The sequence below is a fragment of the Chaetodon trifascialis genome, chromosome 20 (genome assembly GCF_039877785.1).
Source record: "Chaetodon trifascialis isolate fChaTrf1 chromosome 20, fChaTrf1.hap1, whole genome shotgun sequence".
Lineage (NCBI taxonomy): Eukaryota > Metazoa > Chordata > Actinopteri > Chaetodontiformes > Chaetodontidae > Chaetodon > Chaetodon trifascialis.
Window position 1 is genome coordinate 23847911 of NC_092075.1, and position 17346 is coordinate 23865256.

Sequence of the window (17346 nt, forward strand, 5' to 3'; positions counted from 1 at the left end):
GACATCTGTCAAACCAAGATCCTGGGTTCTCTTTTTGATCCATTTTTCAGTGGTTGTGATTCTTCTCTTTTGATTTGTTATGTCAAGACCTGGATTAAGGATCATATTGAAGTCACCTGCACATATGGTAACTCCAGCAGATTCAAATGCAAGTAAATCAAATATTTTCTTATAGAATTCCCTACTGCTACATGGGGGTGCATACACATTACGTAGTGTGACCTCTCTTTGGTCTAATTTACCTTTTACCATTATAAATCTACCATCCCTGTCTTTAGTTTCTGATAGGAATTCAAAATGAACAGAATTTGGCAACAGAATAGCCACACCCCTTTTACGTCCTGTCTTGAATGATGAATAGTATGTATGTCTAAAACCCATTTTCTTTAATTTTTCATGTTCTTTATTTGTCAAATGAGTTTCTTGCCAGAATATGATTTGGGCCTTTTCTCTTTTTACCTTCGATATCATTTTACCCCTCTTAATGAGACTTGTCAGACCATTAACCATTAAGAGTTACAACCTTAAAATCTTTGTTATGCATACTTTGGCCAAAATTCCCTCAAACACTCACTTGTGACCCTCGAAAACAATGAATAACAACTATTTACATTGTGCATTGAACAGCTATAACAGTGAAACAAAAAAGTACCAACAGAACAAACACATTGGGCTTCCAGCAAAGAGGTTATCCCTGTACCTCTTGTGTAGGGGGATGAGCCAGCCATTAGGTGGGGGGCCCCCTCAATTTGGTGTTGGGTAGGTGGGTCCATTGTACTCTATGGACTGACTACCTTATCCGTCAAAATATAAAAAAATAAAAGCCTTAGCCCGAGGAAAGCAGTAGATAATAGGTGTGCTCCATAGAATTTAGCAAGCCAGCAGGGCGTAGTCTTACTTCACAGTTAAGGTGGTAGAGTAAGTGAAAACAGAGATGTTATAAAAAAAAGGGACTCTGCTGTTGCCGTTTCTCTGATTTAGATAAGAATGTAAGAACAACCAAGGCTCATGTGTACGGTGATATTATAGTGAGATGGGGCAAATGATCAAAGCTGATCACTCAATTTCCGTTCCAGTTACACGTTGAAATCCACGAAGCTTGTCACGGATACTTAGCTGGTATTTCTCGCCACGTCAGGTGCTCCTCACGGGTTCCCAAGAGGAGCTCATCCGTGTCGAGCCTGTCGATGCGTCATCACCCCTCCATGGCACCGGGATTCCCCTTGACCGTAAATCCACCGCCGCTTGACCTGCGCTGTCATACGTGACTGTCCCTGAATCCAAAAAATTCATATACAATCCGGATATTGTTGCGGCGCGAGTGTCCTTCGAGTTCAGTAATCTTGGCTTGTAAAGTCGATTGAGTTCTCTGCACGTTGGTCAAAACATCCTTTCCACTTCTCCGATACGTTCTTCGGCTTCGTTGAGTCTTTGTGATGCCGCTGCTATTTTTCCTGCGGTCGCCTCCATCTTCTGGTTGATCTCTGTTCTCATTTCGCCGAGTTGCTTTATGATGTCCTCTTTAAAGTTGTGCTGGAAGTCCGATAGCTGTTTGGAGATGTTATTTTCCAGCTCGGACATTGCCTCAGCCATGGAGTGTTTTATGGCGTTGCGGATCGAGTCCAAGGAGACCGTTTCTCCTAGCATAGCCTCATCGCCGCAGCTAGCGTTAGCATCTTCTGTGTCTCTGCCAGCACCGTCTATCGACGTTTCTCCTTTTTTACCGCTTCTTAATGACATACGAAGGGCTCTTTCTTTCCCCCCTTGCATTATCTAGTGCTGTAAGCACTATTTAAGTTCAATCTCCTAGTTTGTGGGGGGATTTGTGGTAGTTAAGTCGAGAGCTGGGGTATCACGCAGCCATCTTTGGTCTTGAGGCCACCGGAAGTCCCTGGAGCTGGAGTTTGATCATTTTCTGTCCGAAGATCTCACTGAACTGGCTTTTGATAATGTCTTGTCTGAAGCGTCTTTATTTTCCATGTTGGTGACTGAGTCTTGTTGTTGCTACTTAGACTCTTCGATTTCCTGTGAATCTGTATGTCGTTGACTGCTTGTGCCATTCACATTATATTTCGTCATCTTGTTTACATTCCACACAGAATACAATCATTTCACTAGTGATCCAATACTGAGTTTTCACAGCTCACTTAACTCCTCTTCATACCATCATCTCTCAAGGAACCAGGCAATAGTTGTCTTTAAGTAGATTTAAGAAGATGTGTGAAACTGCAAAAAAATACATTACAAATAAACTTCTGTAAAATAATGACATCAAACCACTGGGTGGATAACAGGTAAGCACAAAAAAGGAAGTAAATTTTAGCAAACATACAGGTATGGCACTGCACCATGTGAGTTATAATCTCAATCTGCGGGATCATACTGTGATAGCAAATAGCCTATTCACAGGTAAATTTAAGATAGTAACATGTTCAGTGACATAGTATCTCAAAATCAGCAAATCAGCAAATTCCCCAAAATGATTATTCCACAACATAATGATGATGATAAACAATACATTTACTGATTATGTCACTCCAAGAGCTATCAACAAAACATTGCTCTTCTTTAGCTGTGATGAAAAGCGTCTCCTGTCTAACACTCCCCTTCTTGTTTTACAGGAAGTTCAGGTCCTAAACATCCATCCATCCATCCATTTTCCATGCCGCTTATCCCTTTCGGGGTCGCGGGGGGGCCGGAGCCTATCTCGGCTGTCAACGGGCGAGAGACGGGGTACACCCTGGACCGGTCGCCAGCCGATCGCAGGGCACATACACACATCCATTCACACTCACACTAACACTCACACTCACACCTAGGGGCAATTTAGAGTCACCAATCAACCTAATGAGCATGTTTTTGGTCTGTGGGAGGAAGCCGGAGTGCCCGGAGAGAACCCACGCATGCATGGGAAGAACATGCAAACTTAACACAGAAAGGCCTGACCCGGGAATTGAACCTGCAACCTTCTTGCACCTTCTAGGACCGTGCAGCAGTCCTAAACATGTAATGTCAAACAAACACTGCCTAGAGGGCAAAGGAAGTAAATACATGCATTAAAATACATGCAATGCCAAAAATGGCCATCAGGTGGCAATGTAAATAAATGCTTTATGGAAAACGTTCTAACACTCTCAGTCTATAGTATGTATGCAGCTGTACCAGTTATGTGGTGATAAGTTAAATTAATAAATAAAAATAGATCATACTCAGTATAGGTGGATACTCAATACGAAGTACAGAGATTAAAAGATAAGTAGATTTCTAGAAAGCTGAAACATGAAACTGAAATTATCTTTCCAGTGCATTTCTATATGATACTGCTGTGTGTGCTGGTAAACCTCCCCAGGGTAGTGGTTGTAGTGATTTCATTAAATTGAAATTTTGGAATATTAAAATTACATAACAACAAAAAACCCTGCTAACAAAAAAGTAAAACAAGTGAAGATGGACTTAGTGAGAGCTCTGCATGTGATGGCTCATAAAAATTAAAGGATTTTCACATGACACCAAATATGATTTTATTAAATTGAGGCCTACATTTCCCTTTAAAGCCACATTTCATCTAAGGTAAAAACGACAGAAGTGAAGACAGCTCACTTCCTTTGATGAGGGTTGACGTGAGCAGTTTGACATTGTTACAGTAAGGTGACAGTAAAAAGACCACAAAGTGTATAGTACACATCACATGGTGAGATTTTCCATCCCCGCAGCATGAACTCCAAACAAATGTGAACCAAATCACCTTAAAGATGAAATCTGACTATAGCCTATTTACCTTAAAATGTCATAGTGTTGAGATCTTTTTAATGCTGTGTTGTAGATAGCTTTGCTGTTCTTTTCACTTGCACTCTGACAGTCAGATTGCTGCAGCAGGATCCAAAAAATGATACTTGACTGAAAAGTTAAGAGATTAATAAGAGACAATAGTAGATAAATTAATACATCTCAGCTAACAGTGATCAAAAATATGACTGACAGCAGACATCTCCAAAAAATTACAATTTGACATATCAGTTGTCTTTGTAGCCTAAAATTGCAGCAGACAGCACAAAGTTAGGTGTGTATTGATATGTGAATGGCAAATGTAGCATTAATGGTTTTGAAGTTATAGGTGAGTAAAAAAGGCATGCAAGAATAAAGTATGCAAGATGAGTGTGAACACACTAATGATGCAAAAACATTTGTGAAAAACTGCTAAGGCGCCATAGTGCAGTAAGATCAGATTCCACACACACATTTTTATCTCTGTATTTCTGAGGATACTCTTAAACATAATTGCCAAGCCCTAAACCGTAACCATTACAACTGCATGTCTAACCCCAACTCTTTACATAACCAACACCCTAAAAACAAGCTTGAACCATCTAACAGCCCCTTGAGGAAGTTGCAACCAAATATCCTCACTTTCCAAAAAAGGAAACGACTCTGAAGGTCTTAAAACTGCATTTCGTCCTCATCAAATTACATGCTTCTCTCATGCTGTAGAAGCAATACACTTTATATTTTTGTGAATTCAATTTAATTCTTAATTTAATTAACTGAAACAATTTTTTAGGACATAACTACTAGTAGGCATGAGGCTGTAGCTTCTGGGCCAGCGTGTGCATTTTACTGGCAGTATGTTGTGAGTATGAAATACACCAAAGTCAGCTGGCACTTCCTGTGTGGTTAGCATGTTCTGCTTATGACACATGACTTTCTGTCCCTGCTTAAACTGCTCAGTGCTAACACTCCAACAAACACACACACACACACACACACACACACACACACACACACACACACACACACACACACACACACACACACACACACACACGTAAAGTGCTACATTAAACAATGCTACTGTATAGCTGAAAAGTCTGACAGCTGAATGAAGGACCAGCAGTAGCTTTCCTTCTAATAGAGTAGATGCAGCAGTTTGTTCCTGAAGGAGCTACTTAGGGCCCCCACTGTCTCATGCAGGGGTGAAATGGGCTGTCTATGATGTATGTATATATAAGTACATACATACATATGTAAACATAGGTGTGTGTGTGTGTGTGTGTGTGTGTGTGTGTGTGTGTGTGTGTGTACGTACGTACGTACATACATACACATATGTATACACACATATGCATACATACATACATGCATATACATACGTATGTATATGTATGCATATATGTAACTTGAGTGTTTCCATTCTTATGCTACGTCATTCTTTTTAGAGGTTATTATTGTAGTCTTTACGGCATTTATCTGACAGCGATTTTAAAGTTGCTAGTTACATTTCAGATTTACATTTTTTGTTAGAAACATGAAAAGCTTAAATGATGTCTGGCATGTGATGTGCGCAGATTAAACTACCAACAGTATATGAAAACTAACACTACCCTGTCCAGCTGCTTCATAGTGCATATGCTGCTTTTTGATACATCAATGACAATAGTAATCAGTGATTTCAATCACTTCACAGAATGCCTAGTCCATCTACACAATTTGCGCCAGACATTAGCTTCACATAAAACAATAAATTGGCAACATAGGTCACAACAATTATCAACAAAGTTAAAAAAAAGTTCCTGCAGAGTAAAACAGGACCATTTTTATATGTACAATCACATGTAATAGCACAAATAGCACAAACACAGACAAATATACTGAATTCATCAAGACTGATGAATAAAAATAATTTTATAATAAAATGTCTATACACATTAATCGTTGCAGTATAGGCCAGAGCTTTAAGACACAAAAAAGTAAATATTGTTTGCCAACAAACAAAACAAAAGCAAACTCAAAGTCCAATCACAAGTTTCTAGGTTTTTTTTAGCTTTCAACTGGTCTCCTCAGCAGTTTTTTTTTGTCAAGATATTTTTGTCCAACTACTGTTTTCAAGGTCAGCAATTAAGCTTCGTACTGAAGTAATTAGCAATGTCATTGCAGTTGTCACATCATTTCCTGCACGTAGCACACATGTTGGTCAGTGTTCAGATAAAAAAAAAAAGGAAGTCACAAAATTAAAATGTCAAGGAAGTCGTTGAAAAGAGGAAGCTTCAGTGCTCCAGCACCTCACTGTGTGTCTGCATACAGACTGACAGTTAATCTGTTCCAACTGGAAAACACAACTAGGATCAATTGTAAGTGATTAACAATTTTTTTGAAGTGGTTTTGACAGCACATAATTTTGTTTGTCAGGAGCTGGCTGAATTTAAGATGACCTGCTCAGATGTTGTTCAGACAGCTGGCAGGTAGTATGCTGAAGGACTGAAAGAACAGAGCTAGGAGAAGATCAACACTCTGGAACTCACCACATACAGTAAGTGCAGTATTATTGTTTTTTTGTCTTTACAAGTTATTTGCCCTCTTACTTTACTGACTTATTTTTCATAAAGTAAACAAAAAATATCTACCAGTTTCTTGTATTTCAGGAAATTAACTATGTAGAAATGAATGAAACCAATAACGGCATAGATAGATAGATAGATTAATTTGTATTTCAGGACTCAGGAAAGGACTTGTTACATGTTGGGTGCTGATGCGGACAACTAGGAAGAACTTTTATTTTCCAGGTCTTTATTAGAGGTGGAAAGAACTTTAGTATTTCCAATATCTGTTACTTAATATTTATATATAATATATAATACTACTCCACTCCATTTTTTTTCCAGATTGCAAGATACATTTTCCCTCTAAACTTACGAGATGGCTTGAGTTTGTGTGTGGGTGTGACTAGATTTAGTTTAGCCTAACATTTTCGTAAAGAAATGAAAAAAACTGTATTCAGACAAGGTCTATTTAGCTGCAGCTCTAGAGCTTTTGATAGCACATAATCTCCCTTTGCAGATAGAATTGTCAAGATGAATGTTCAGATTTTCATTTTTCTGAACCTTTCACTTTATTGGTTTTGGGCTGTTTTTATACAATTAAGAAGAAGTGAATGTCTTTTTTTTTTGGCATTGGAATATTATTGTTAATAATACTATTAATATGTATGTTGTGCATTGCTGCTCAGCAAAATTAAAAATTACCATCACTGCTTCCTAAATTTTAAGGACCATGAATTGAAGTTTGTTATTTCAAACTTGAAAATTACAGCTGAATCAGATGTTGTTTCTATTGGGATCAAGGTATAAAACTAAAATGTATTTGTGCATCGAATCCATGAGTGTTATCTATGTTAACTTAAATGGCAAAATGATACAAGAGATTAAATCCAATTGGATGACAGAGTCTGCAAACATTAAAAGCTATATTTTCTGTAACAATAAAGGCCTTGTTGGACCTTCTTACAAACAAATTCAACATTAGGACAAAATACTGTTTGCTATCAATAGCTGTCTCAGCATATTTGTAATTGTTAAGTACAGTAATAGTGGAGCCCTGTCTGTAGGTAATGTGATATTGAACATCAAATTGCTCCAGGTGTGCAGCCTAGCACCTTATGTAACATCTTAGTAGCAATCTCTGTTTGAGTGTGCATGGATGTATGCATGTGAATTCAAGGCTGTGCAAACTGGTTTGTTTTCTCATCAGATTGAAAAGTGCTGTTGAACTACTTTAAGTGATTGAACCTTTCAGTCTGGAAAAAACAGCCTATAATGTAGTCGGAAATGTTAACGTAGCATTAGTAGTGACCAGCTATTGACCAGGAGAAATATGCAAAATATGACAGAACTTGACAAAACAACAAGATGCTTTACCCAGGTTCTGACATATTTATTTTGCTGTGTTAATTGAAAAGAATCAGTGGAAGTGAATAAGGTGTCAAGGAATCATTTATTTGTCATGTTACAACACAGGGTTGGCACAATGAAATGTAGCTTGACCCCTTCATGCTACACACATATAGAGCATTTACAGTATACAAATATTTTAATTAGAATAGAATAAAAGAAAATATACTATTTACAGTTGGCTATCCATAGATTTCTCTCTCTCTCTCTCTCACTCTCTCTCTCTCTCTCTCTCTCTCTCTCTCTCTCTCTCTCTATATATATATATATATATATATATATACACGCACACACACACACACACACACATACATATACGTTCCGATATATATATATATCGGATCTAGAGGGCTGTGTCCCATAATTTTGTAACTAGGCAATTCAACAATTAGACCTACTTCATGCACTGGCTAGTCAGGGGGTTTTATTTAATTTCAGTTTTTGCATACTTTACATAACTATTTGCATCTCTTTCATGTGTAAAACCAAAAACAACATCATAAATGTCTTTGAGATACTTACACTGGGCTTTGCATACATGCAAAAGACACAGTTTAGATAGGAAATTTTGGGGGAATCTTCAACAATAAGTTGCTGTTCTTCACCACTGTGTCTCATGAGTCCATGTTCAGTGCCAATGGCATCAGTATGCAGACTAACGGAATCATCAAATGTCTTTGAACGGTTCTGTGACCACATGCATGTTTTTTTGTTTTCATTTTCTTGATCGAAACAGTGTTTATTAATTTAAAATAAGCTGTTCCATTAAAGGTGCTCCTGTCATTTACACAAGCAGTGCCTTAATGTGACCGTAACACCATGTCATATTCATGTAACACCACCTCTGTTGGTCAATACATTTTGACAGCACGCATGTGCATCCCCATGTAATGTAAAATGTAAAACTTTTCTTCATAGGGTACAACTCAAGTAGTAATGTTACTGCCTCCTGAGCAGTCATTTTGCATTGCAACAAGTTTCCTGCCACTGCAGTATTGGTTCCCCTTTCACAAGATGAGGTTATTACTTGTCAAAAAGTCAATTTAAGATATCTACAGACAGATTAGGCATACCTTGAAAAGGGTATTGGCAGGCCTAATTTTGGAGATAAGTAAAAATGTATTCATGGATATTTTGAATTCTCTGGCCATTCAAAAAACAGCCATAGATATGATATGCTCTGTTTTCAGACTGCTGTTTAGTTTCTGGTAAGTTTTAGATAATGAAATTCTCCGTTAGTGGAAAGAACAGGCACTGCTTCAGCTAAAGCTGATCATGATTGGTTAATAGACAATCCTTATCATCTTGACTATTCAAAGCAGAATTCAAAATTAAATAATTTTATATTAAAATAATTTGCCACAGTGGTCTGAAATGCTTTTGGCAATTACTGTTAAGACTGCAGATTTACTTGAAAATGTCGCACCGTGGGATAGTGGGAAATGTAATTTTGATTCCTTCGTATGTCTGGTACATGTGAAGAAACTGACAATAAAGCCAACTTTGACTTTGACTTTGATATGCATGACTGCAGGACTTTGTACAGGTGTCTTACTGATAATGTCAGTGAAACAGTGTGGAAATCTTTTCATAGCACAAGACCTTTTGCGTTGCTGGTGATTTTTTGCACTTGTCACTTTTGCCCTGCCAATATAGTATAACAGTGGTTAGATGTCAGTCACAATCCTATTGTTTTGGTGACCTCTTGAACTTTTTAGCCATGCGTGTGGCTCTATGGATGGCAGTGTCAGTCTGTAAGTACACGTGTTTTAAGTTTTATGATGTTAGAACTCTCTGTTATGTGAATGTAGCACATCTCAGGATGATCAACTGACTGGCTGGTTTGGTTGGTGTGAATGTCTGATCATGAACTCCAATTTCATTGTATAGTGTGGAGCATGGAAGTTATAATAATATAAAGTATAATATCATACTGAAGTACTGTATCCTTGTAAATTTACTATACAACTTGATACATTCCTTGTACTTGTTGTAATGAGTCACAGAGGAACCAATGATTGAACCCAAAATGCAGACCCAAAAGACTGGTGCAGTTTTATAAATGTATTTAAATCAGTGACAACAAAATCAAGACATACTGGATGGTGAGGTAGGTGTGGGTCAAAGCCAAAGTAAAAAGTCCTGGCAAATAAATCCAATAAGGGAGCATAAGTCCAAAAAATGAGAAATTAACCAAGGTCCAGTGTAAAACAAAGTGAAAGTCCAAAATCACAGGGAGTGGAAGGAAACACTTGACATAAAAAGATACAAAGAGAATCTGGCAAAGACAGAGGGAAAAACACTGGATTAAATACACTGGGGATGGAGGACTAATGAGGCACAGGTGACAACATCTTCAGGACAAGTGACAACAAATGAGGGACAGCTGACATAAATCATCACAAGGGCAGGAAACAGGAAGTAAAGCAAAAGAAGATGCATGAGGTAAACTTTCAACATAAAACAGGAAATAACAAAACTAACACGACTGGACTCGACTCTACTCCTCCCGGTTGTTTTGTGTTTCCATTAGGGATAATACCTGGTACCCGATACTATTTTTTGTACCTGCTCTGGCGAGGTTCCAAGTGAGTAGAAGCGATACTATATGTGCGACGTCAACAGCCTGTCGGCCACTGATTGGCCGGAGAGTGTCGTCACTGGTCTGCGGCGTCCAATCCCACCCCCTCCATTGTATTGCCGGGCAACAGCAACCGCTGACTTTATTCTTTATTCTCACTCGAGGGAAATGGCTGCTCGTAAATTTTCACCGTGGTCCGTCGACGAGGTCCAGACTAAAAAGCCACAAACCGAGCAGCAAATACAACATCGCCTCGATGTCCTCCATTGTTTGTCGGCTCTGTTTGCGTCGCGTACAAATTGACGTCATGGCAGTTTCGCGATCCCGCCTATGTTAAGGAGGTACTATGAAGTACTCAATTGTAATGGAAACTCAACCAAACCAAGTAGAGTAGAGTAGAACCGAGTCGAGTAGAGCTGGAACTGTGTAATGGAAATGCTGTGGGTTGAATGATTAAACACACAACACTTCCTGTTGAAACTCAGTATTTTGTGACTCCATTTTTCATTTTTGTGAGTACATATTATTAATTTCTGTAAAATGAGGAACAAATGTCAGAAAATAAAGTTTTATGTAAGAATACCTTTTTCATAGTCAATCTTGATTCTTATTTGGTTGTACTTTTTTTTCTTTTTTTTTTTTTTTTAGGTAAATTGCAATTTTGTGAGGGGGACTTCCTTAAGTGAGCCACCATCCAGAAGTCAACATGGCTGACAAAGTGAATACATTGCCATTCTTCTATGGCAACATCACCAGGGAGGAAGCAGAGGACTATCTACAGCAGGCAGGCATGAGCAACGGCTTGTACCTGCTACGGCAAAGCCGAAACTATCTTGGAGGCTTTGCACTGTCTGTGTCATATTCAGGCCGCTGTTACCACTACACAATCGAAAGAGAACCCAATGAAACATATGCCATTGCAGGTGGTAAGAGCCACAGGACCCCTGTGGATGTGATTGATTATCACTCTCAAGAGATGGATGGCCTTGTGTGTCTGCTAAAGAAGCCGTGTAACAGGCCCAAGAACATGCAGCCAAAGGTGGGGGCATTTGAGGACCTGAGGGAAAAGCTGATCCGAGAGTACGTAAAACAGACCTGGAACCTGCAGGTTAGTTTCAACTCTATCATGGAAGGTCATTTAGAATATAGAGTGAGTGAAGTCAGTAAGTACACTAGGTCAAACTTAAAGCAGGACGTCAATCTGTGATAATGTCTGTAATAGTTTCTTGACCCGCCTGACTTCTTTATGGTAATAACAGGACTGTATTTGCATAGTGCTTTCCTAGTATGAAGACCACTCAAAGAGCTTTTATAACTGAAGTCTGTATTCACCTGTTCACTCACACATTCATACGGTAGCTCAGCCACCCTCTCATTATGAGCGTTATCCATTCACACACCAATGGCACAGCATCAGTGGCAGTTTTTGGGGTTCAGTATCTTGGCCAAAGATAATTTGGCATGTGGACTGCTGAGGCCAGGGATTGAACCACCAACCTTCTGATAGATGACTGCTCTACCTCCTGAGCCACAGCCGTCAAGTTTTTTTTTTTTTTTTTTTTTAAACCAACTTGTATGTGTAGACAAGCGGCTGCAATGCAGTATTACAATACACCTACCTGCGTACTTTGTGTGAACCTGAAAGTTGCCCCAGGGCACATATCAGAGTCACTGGAATATGTTTACACTGAGTACTTCCAATTTTGCACAAGTAAACAAAAGTAATCATGGCAACAGTTGAGGAGGTTACTATATTGTTAATGTTGAGATCACTGTAGAAATAGCTATACTAGTTTCTCTCCAAAACTTTGTGTCACTCAGGTGCATATTTGCCAATATATGAAATAAAGAAATTTGTTCTTCCTGATATTTCTAATTGACGAGGTACATTATCAGATTCTCCAAAAGCTAATTTATTCCCGTTAGTAGTCAGTGTATAAATGGACTCCAAAATGCACTGGTAGTGCTCACTGAAGTCTTCCTGCTTCATGTTAGTGTTCATGTCAACCAGCAACAGTGAACATAATAGGTGTGTTGGTGGCTCATGAATGCATGTTTGTGTCCCATTTTATATCCCATGGTCTCTATGCACAGATCTCTGTTTTACACAAGTAGATCACTCTCATGTCCTTACATGTAAAACATAATCTTAACTTGCAAAATCACTGTTAAATCAGATAAATCTAAATCACTATGTCACTGCAACTTTTTCTTTTTCTTCATTCATTGTATTTGCAACAAGGTGAACATCAACAAATAACCTGTGTACCAGGCCATTGATAGACAGGTAAATAAATTAAACAGCAGGCCTGGAATTAAGTTATTTTTAGATTTAGATTTTAGATTCCTGCGATGCCCTAGTAAATAAAGATTTATTGGGCCATCGCAGGAAAGACAAATGATGCAATAGTAATAAGTCATAATTCCATATTATTATTATTACATATTAAGACAAAACAGTATCCAGTCAACAATTACAAGTGAGTGTATTGAAAAGCAGTACTGAGTTGTCAAAATTGTCACCAGAATGATTGAGTTTTCCACAAAATGCTGTCTAATTGATTTTTTAATGACAAAATAAAGTCTAGAAATGGGCTAAGGGTGATCAAGATTAATCTGAGCAAGTTTCAATACCTATGTAACTCAGAATCAGAATTTGAGTCTGAGATCTTAAGAGCAGTAACAAAAATGTCAAAAAGCACTTTTTTACATGTTAACATTAAACACACTGTTGACAAACTTCTCAAGGTGAGGTTACATCTGACAGAAAGAGGAGGTCATATTAATTGAGAAATATTAGCTGCTTCTGGATAAATAAATGTTAATGTTACTTATAAAAGGGAAGCAAAAAGGGCAACAACAATGCTGAGCTGAGCTAAGTAATTAATGACACCATCAAACATATCAGGTTTAGAAAAGTAGTTTAAAAACACACACAAGTGCAACCATTTATTGCGTACTGTAGTTACAAACACAGTTACCTGATGAGAAGCCTGATCAGCCACTGTCAGTAATCAAAACAAACACACATTATTAGACTGGAAACCATTAATCAAACTAACTAACCAAAGTCAATGAATGCCAGATTGCCTTACATACATATTGCCATCCCATACTTTAGCTGTTATCTATTGTGTCTGTGGTGGTAACAAAATGTTAAAAATATACATACAGTATTTGAATTAAATGGAAGCTCATTGTACTCTCCAGGGAAAATAATACGTCAAACTCCGTTCACCATCAATATAATCCATTAAAATAAACTGTATTTCCATAGAAACTTTACAGATGCTGGATTTTGTTACCTCAACCCCTGCTAGCCTCTTTTGGTTAGCTGTGCTGTTTTAGTGGGAGATAGCATAATGTTGGACACACCGGGAAACCTGATTGTTGTAGTGTTTAAATGAGAAATCCACAACTTTTATTTAGGAAACAACACACAGCTCTAGACAGGGCATGCCTCACCGGCCATGTGGTAGAAGGGGCATTACGTCCAGGCACTTGGGCATCCATGACACCAACCATTATTATCCCTGCCGTGAAACTGATAATAACCAGATAAATGCATTTCTTCCTTGATAAATTCATAACTTATAACAGTTGCGATACAGCTATGCCATTATGACTAAGACAGTAAAAGATACCCTGAACTAACCCTTCCCCATTCATCTTTCTCTTATTTCCACTATACAGGCAAGATATATCCTAACAGTGCCTTGCAAAGTAAATAAGGAAACAAAATGATAAAAGCTTATATCATGGTTTTAGCTTCACTAACAGCCTCTTTCCTACCCTCAAGCATGAACTGGCCTGCCCCTCTCATCCTAGCACCAGGGAGTGCCATAGATAAAATCTCTATTAAAGAGTGATTCCACTGATGAATACAAAGAACGTGCAGTGGCTGCCACCTAATCAGTAACATCTTTTTAGCACCAGTGCATGCTGATAACTACAGCTGTCTTTGAGTGTGGTTAAGATTCTGCCATTAATTGTCATTCAGCAGCATACATTATAGAGACCAGTCGATCTCTAAACCAAGTGTTTCAGATAGGTTGTTATTTGTTCCCAGAAACTTTTCTGATGGACACTCACATATAATATAAAAATACCCACATTTGGTTCAAATCACATACAGGGGACAACTTTGAAGAAGTAGTTATATTCATCATAAAATGCCATTTTGTTGTCAAATGTTGTCCAAAGTTTTTGACAGTACTATATGTGTGGGCTCATAGCTAATGTGTGTGTGCAGGGAGCAGCTCTGGAACAGGCCATCATCAGCCAGAGGCCTCAGCTGGAGAAGCTCATTGCCACCACTGCACATGAAAAAATGCCCTGGTTCCATGGAACAATAACACGAGAAGACTCTGAGCCCAGGCTTCAAAATGGCTCCCGTACAAATGGAAAATTTCTGTAAGTACTCTGTCACTATATAGATTTTGGCTGTATTTATGGTACATGATGTAAAATGAATTCTAACAATAACATTCAAATTTGGCCAATTATGTCACTATTTTTTGAAAATGTATCCAGAGCTCACAATATCCAGAATATGGTCAAAGAATATACTCATGAAGAACACCATTCTCCAAATTAAATAATCAAATTCAGATGCACTGTTATAGCCTAGGTCACACAAATATAAACCTGTCTCAAAAACGTATTTCATCGCAAGGTTAATTCCTTAAAAACTTTCTTGCCATTGAAACCATCATTTCAGGCAGCAAAACAATTCCAAACTTTTTACCTCAGCTGAACATCTGAAGAACATCTGAAACCCTGCTTGGAAGAAAACATTTGGATTTGGGTTACCTAATTTTTTTGGTTAAGTCAAAATTGGCATTATTTGCCAAGTATGTGTGCACACACAAGTTTAACATTGCACTCAATGTACTTCCATAGGAAAAAGACTTAAAAAAAATGAGTTGGATATTTCACCCTGTACCCCAGGGTAAATTTAAACAAAATAGACCCACCTTGTAAACATAAATGACTACAATGAACATGATGCCCCTTGAATGAACTAAGTGTAAAGAAATGATTCAGTCTAAATATCAGGATACCCACTGGGAAGATGCTTTCATTTCTGTGTATAACTGAGATTTCCTCTCAAATGGGGTTTGGGGTATCTATGCAAAGAAAATACGTTGCTGCATGGGGATAATACTTGATCTGATAACAACTAACTGTACAAGCTTTAGTTGTTTTTATATTCATGACATAGACCAAATGTCAGAAAACCAGCACCGCTAAACATTATGTTTTTGGGTTGGCAATTTGGTAATTGGAAATTATTTAATTCAATTTACAGATATTAAAGTTACAACCCCATTTCCAACAAAGTTGAGATGCTGTGTAAAATGAAAGAAATGGAAGAGAATAATAGAAATAGAATGTGATGATTTGCAAAACATTGAAACCCCATTTTTAATTGAAAATAGCAACATATCAGATGTTGAAACTGGGAAATTTGATTGTTTTTTGCGAATTACATGCTCCTTTAGAATTTGATGCCAGCAACACATTTCATAAAAGTTGTGACAGTGGCAACAAAAGACTGGAAGAGTTGTGAAACGCTAAAAGAGCTGAGGGCTGAGTCTTTCTTAAGTAAAGATGGGGAGGGGTTCACCACTCTGTGACAGACTGTTGGCAAATAGTGCGACAATTTAAGAATAATGTATTTCAATGTAAAGAGTTCCCAAGTGCTTACAGTGTTGTTAAAAGAAGAGGTGATGCAACAGAGTGGTAAATATGACCCTGTCAATATATTAAAGGTTTAAAATGCTTTTTGCTTTGTTACGTGTGAAGAAAGCGAAAGTAAAATATTTATAGCAGCTGAAGCTTCGGTTGAGAGGCAGTGGTCTCAGCTGAAGAAACACAGTAACACACACAGCACAAACACACACACACACACACACACACACACACACACACACACACACACACACACACACACACACACACACACACACACAATGTGGTTTCCGCTCTGGCAGTTTGCAAAGGACTTCCTGAAGTGGCCAAACAAGAGGAAGAATGACACTAAGGCAAGAGGTGACTGTTCTGTCCCTTTTCTCATGAAGTGTCTAGGAGGAAAATCTGTATTTCCACTGAAACACAACTTCATGTTTGGATCATAGCTTAGTATTAATTTTTATGACAATATTCCAGACATAGTGTAACCATACAATATTCCGGAGTCCGTTGCAAGGTTTAGGCTCTGGCCAAGGGTGGCACACAACACAACTGGTTGTGCTATGTAGATATTTTTAATTCTGGAACATTTTTTTAATATTATATTACATTATATCATATTATATTATATTATATTATATTATATTATATTATATTATATTATATTACAATATAATTTTGTTCAGAAAATGGACCGGTGCAGGTACAAATATTTGAGTTCCACTGTACAGCCGTGGCCAAAAGTTTTGAGAATGACAAAAGTATTGCTTTTCCCAAAGTTTGCTGCTTCAGTGTTTTTAGATCTTTTTGGCATATCTTACTATGGTATACAGAAGTATAATTACAAGCATTTCACAAGTGTCAAAGGCTTTTATTGACAATTATATCAAGTTTATGCAAAGACTCAGTATTTGCAGTGTTGCCCTTCTTTTTCAAGACCTCTGCAATTGGCCCTGGCATGCTGTCAATTAACTTAACCACATCCAGACTGATGGCAGCCCATTCTTGCATAACCAATGCTTTGAGTTTGTCAGAATTTGTGGGTTTTTGTTTGTCCACCCACCACTTGAGGATCGACCACAAGTTCTCAATGGGATTCAGGTCTGGGGAGTTTCCTGGCCATGGATACAAAATTTCGATGTTTTCTTCCACAAGCCACTTAGTTATCACTTTTGCCTTATGGCAAGGTGCTCCATCATGTTGGAAAAGGCATTGTTCATCCTCTAACTGTTCTTGGATGGTTGCGAGAAGTTGCTGTAGGAGGATGTTTTGGTACCATTCATTATTCATGGCTATGATCTTAGGCAAAATTGTGAGTGAGCCCACTCCCTTGGCTAAGAAACAACCCCA

At 38.1% G+C, this 17346-nt stretch overlaps 1 protein-coding gene across 4 annotated transcripts in view; it reads left to right on the top strand.

The window, feature by feature from the left end:
- Positions 1 to 17346, top strand: part of syk (spleen tyrosine kinase) — an 88912-nt gene that overhangs the window by 22007 nt on the left and 49559 nt on the right. Inside the window, exons 3-6 of one of the 4 annotated variants that reach the window (XM_070988488.1) lie at positions 2622 to 2733; positions 6184 to 6304; positions 10951 to 11410; positions 14555 to 14715. In XM_070988488.1, coding sequence (XP_070844589.1) covers positions 11009 to 11410; positions 14555 to 14715 — 563 coding nt within the window. In that variant the 5' untranslated portion in view covers positions 2622 to 2733; positions 6184 to 6304; positions 10951 to 11008. The remainder of the gene's footprint in view (positions 1 to 2621; positions 2734 to 6183; positions 6305 to 10950; positions 11411 to 14554; positions 14716 to 17346) is intronic. The other 3 variants (XM_070988487.1, XM_070988489.1, XM_070988490.1) reach the window with 3 other exon arrangements.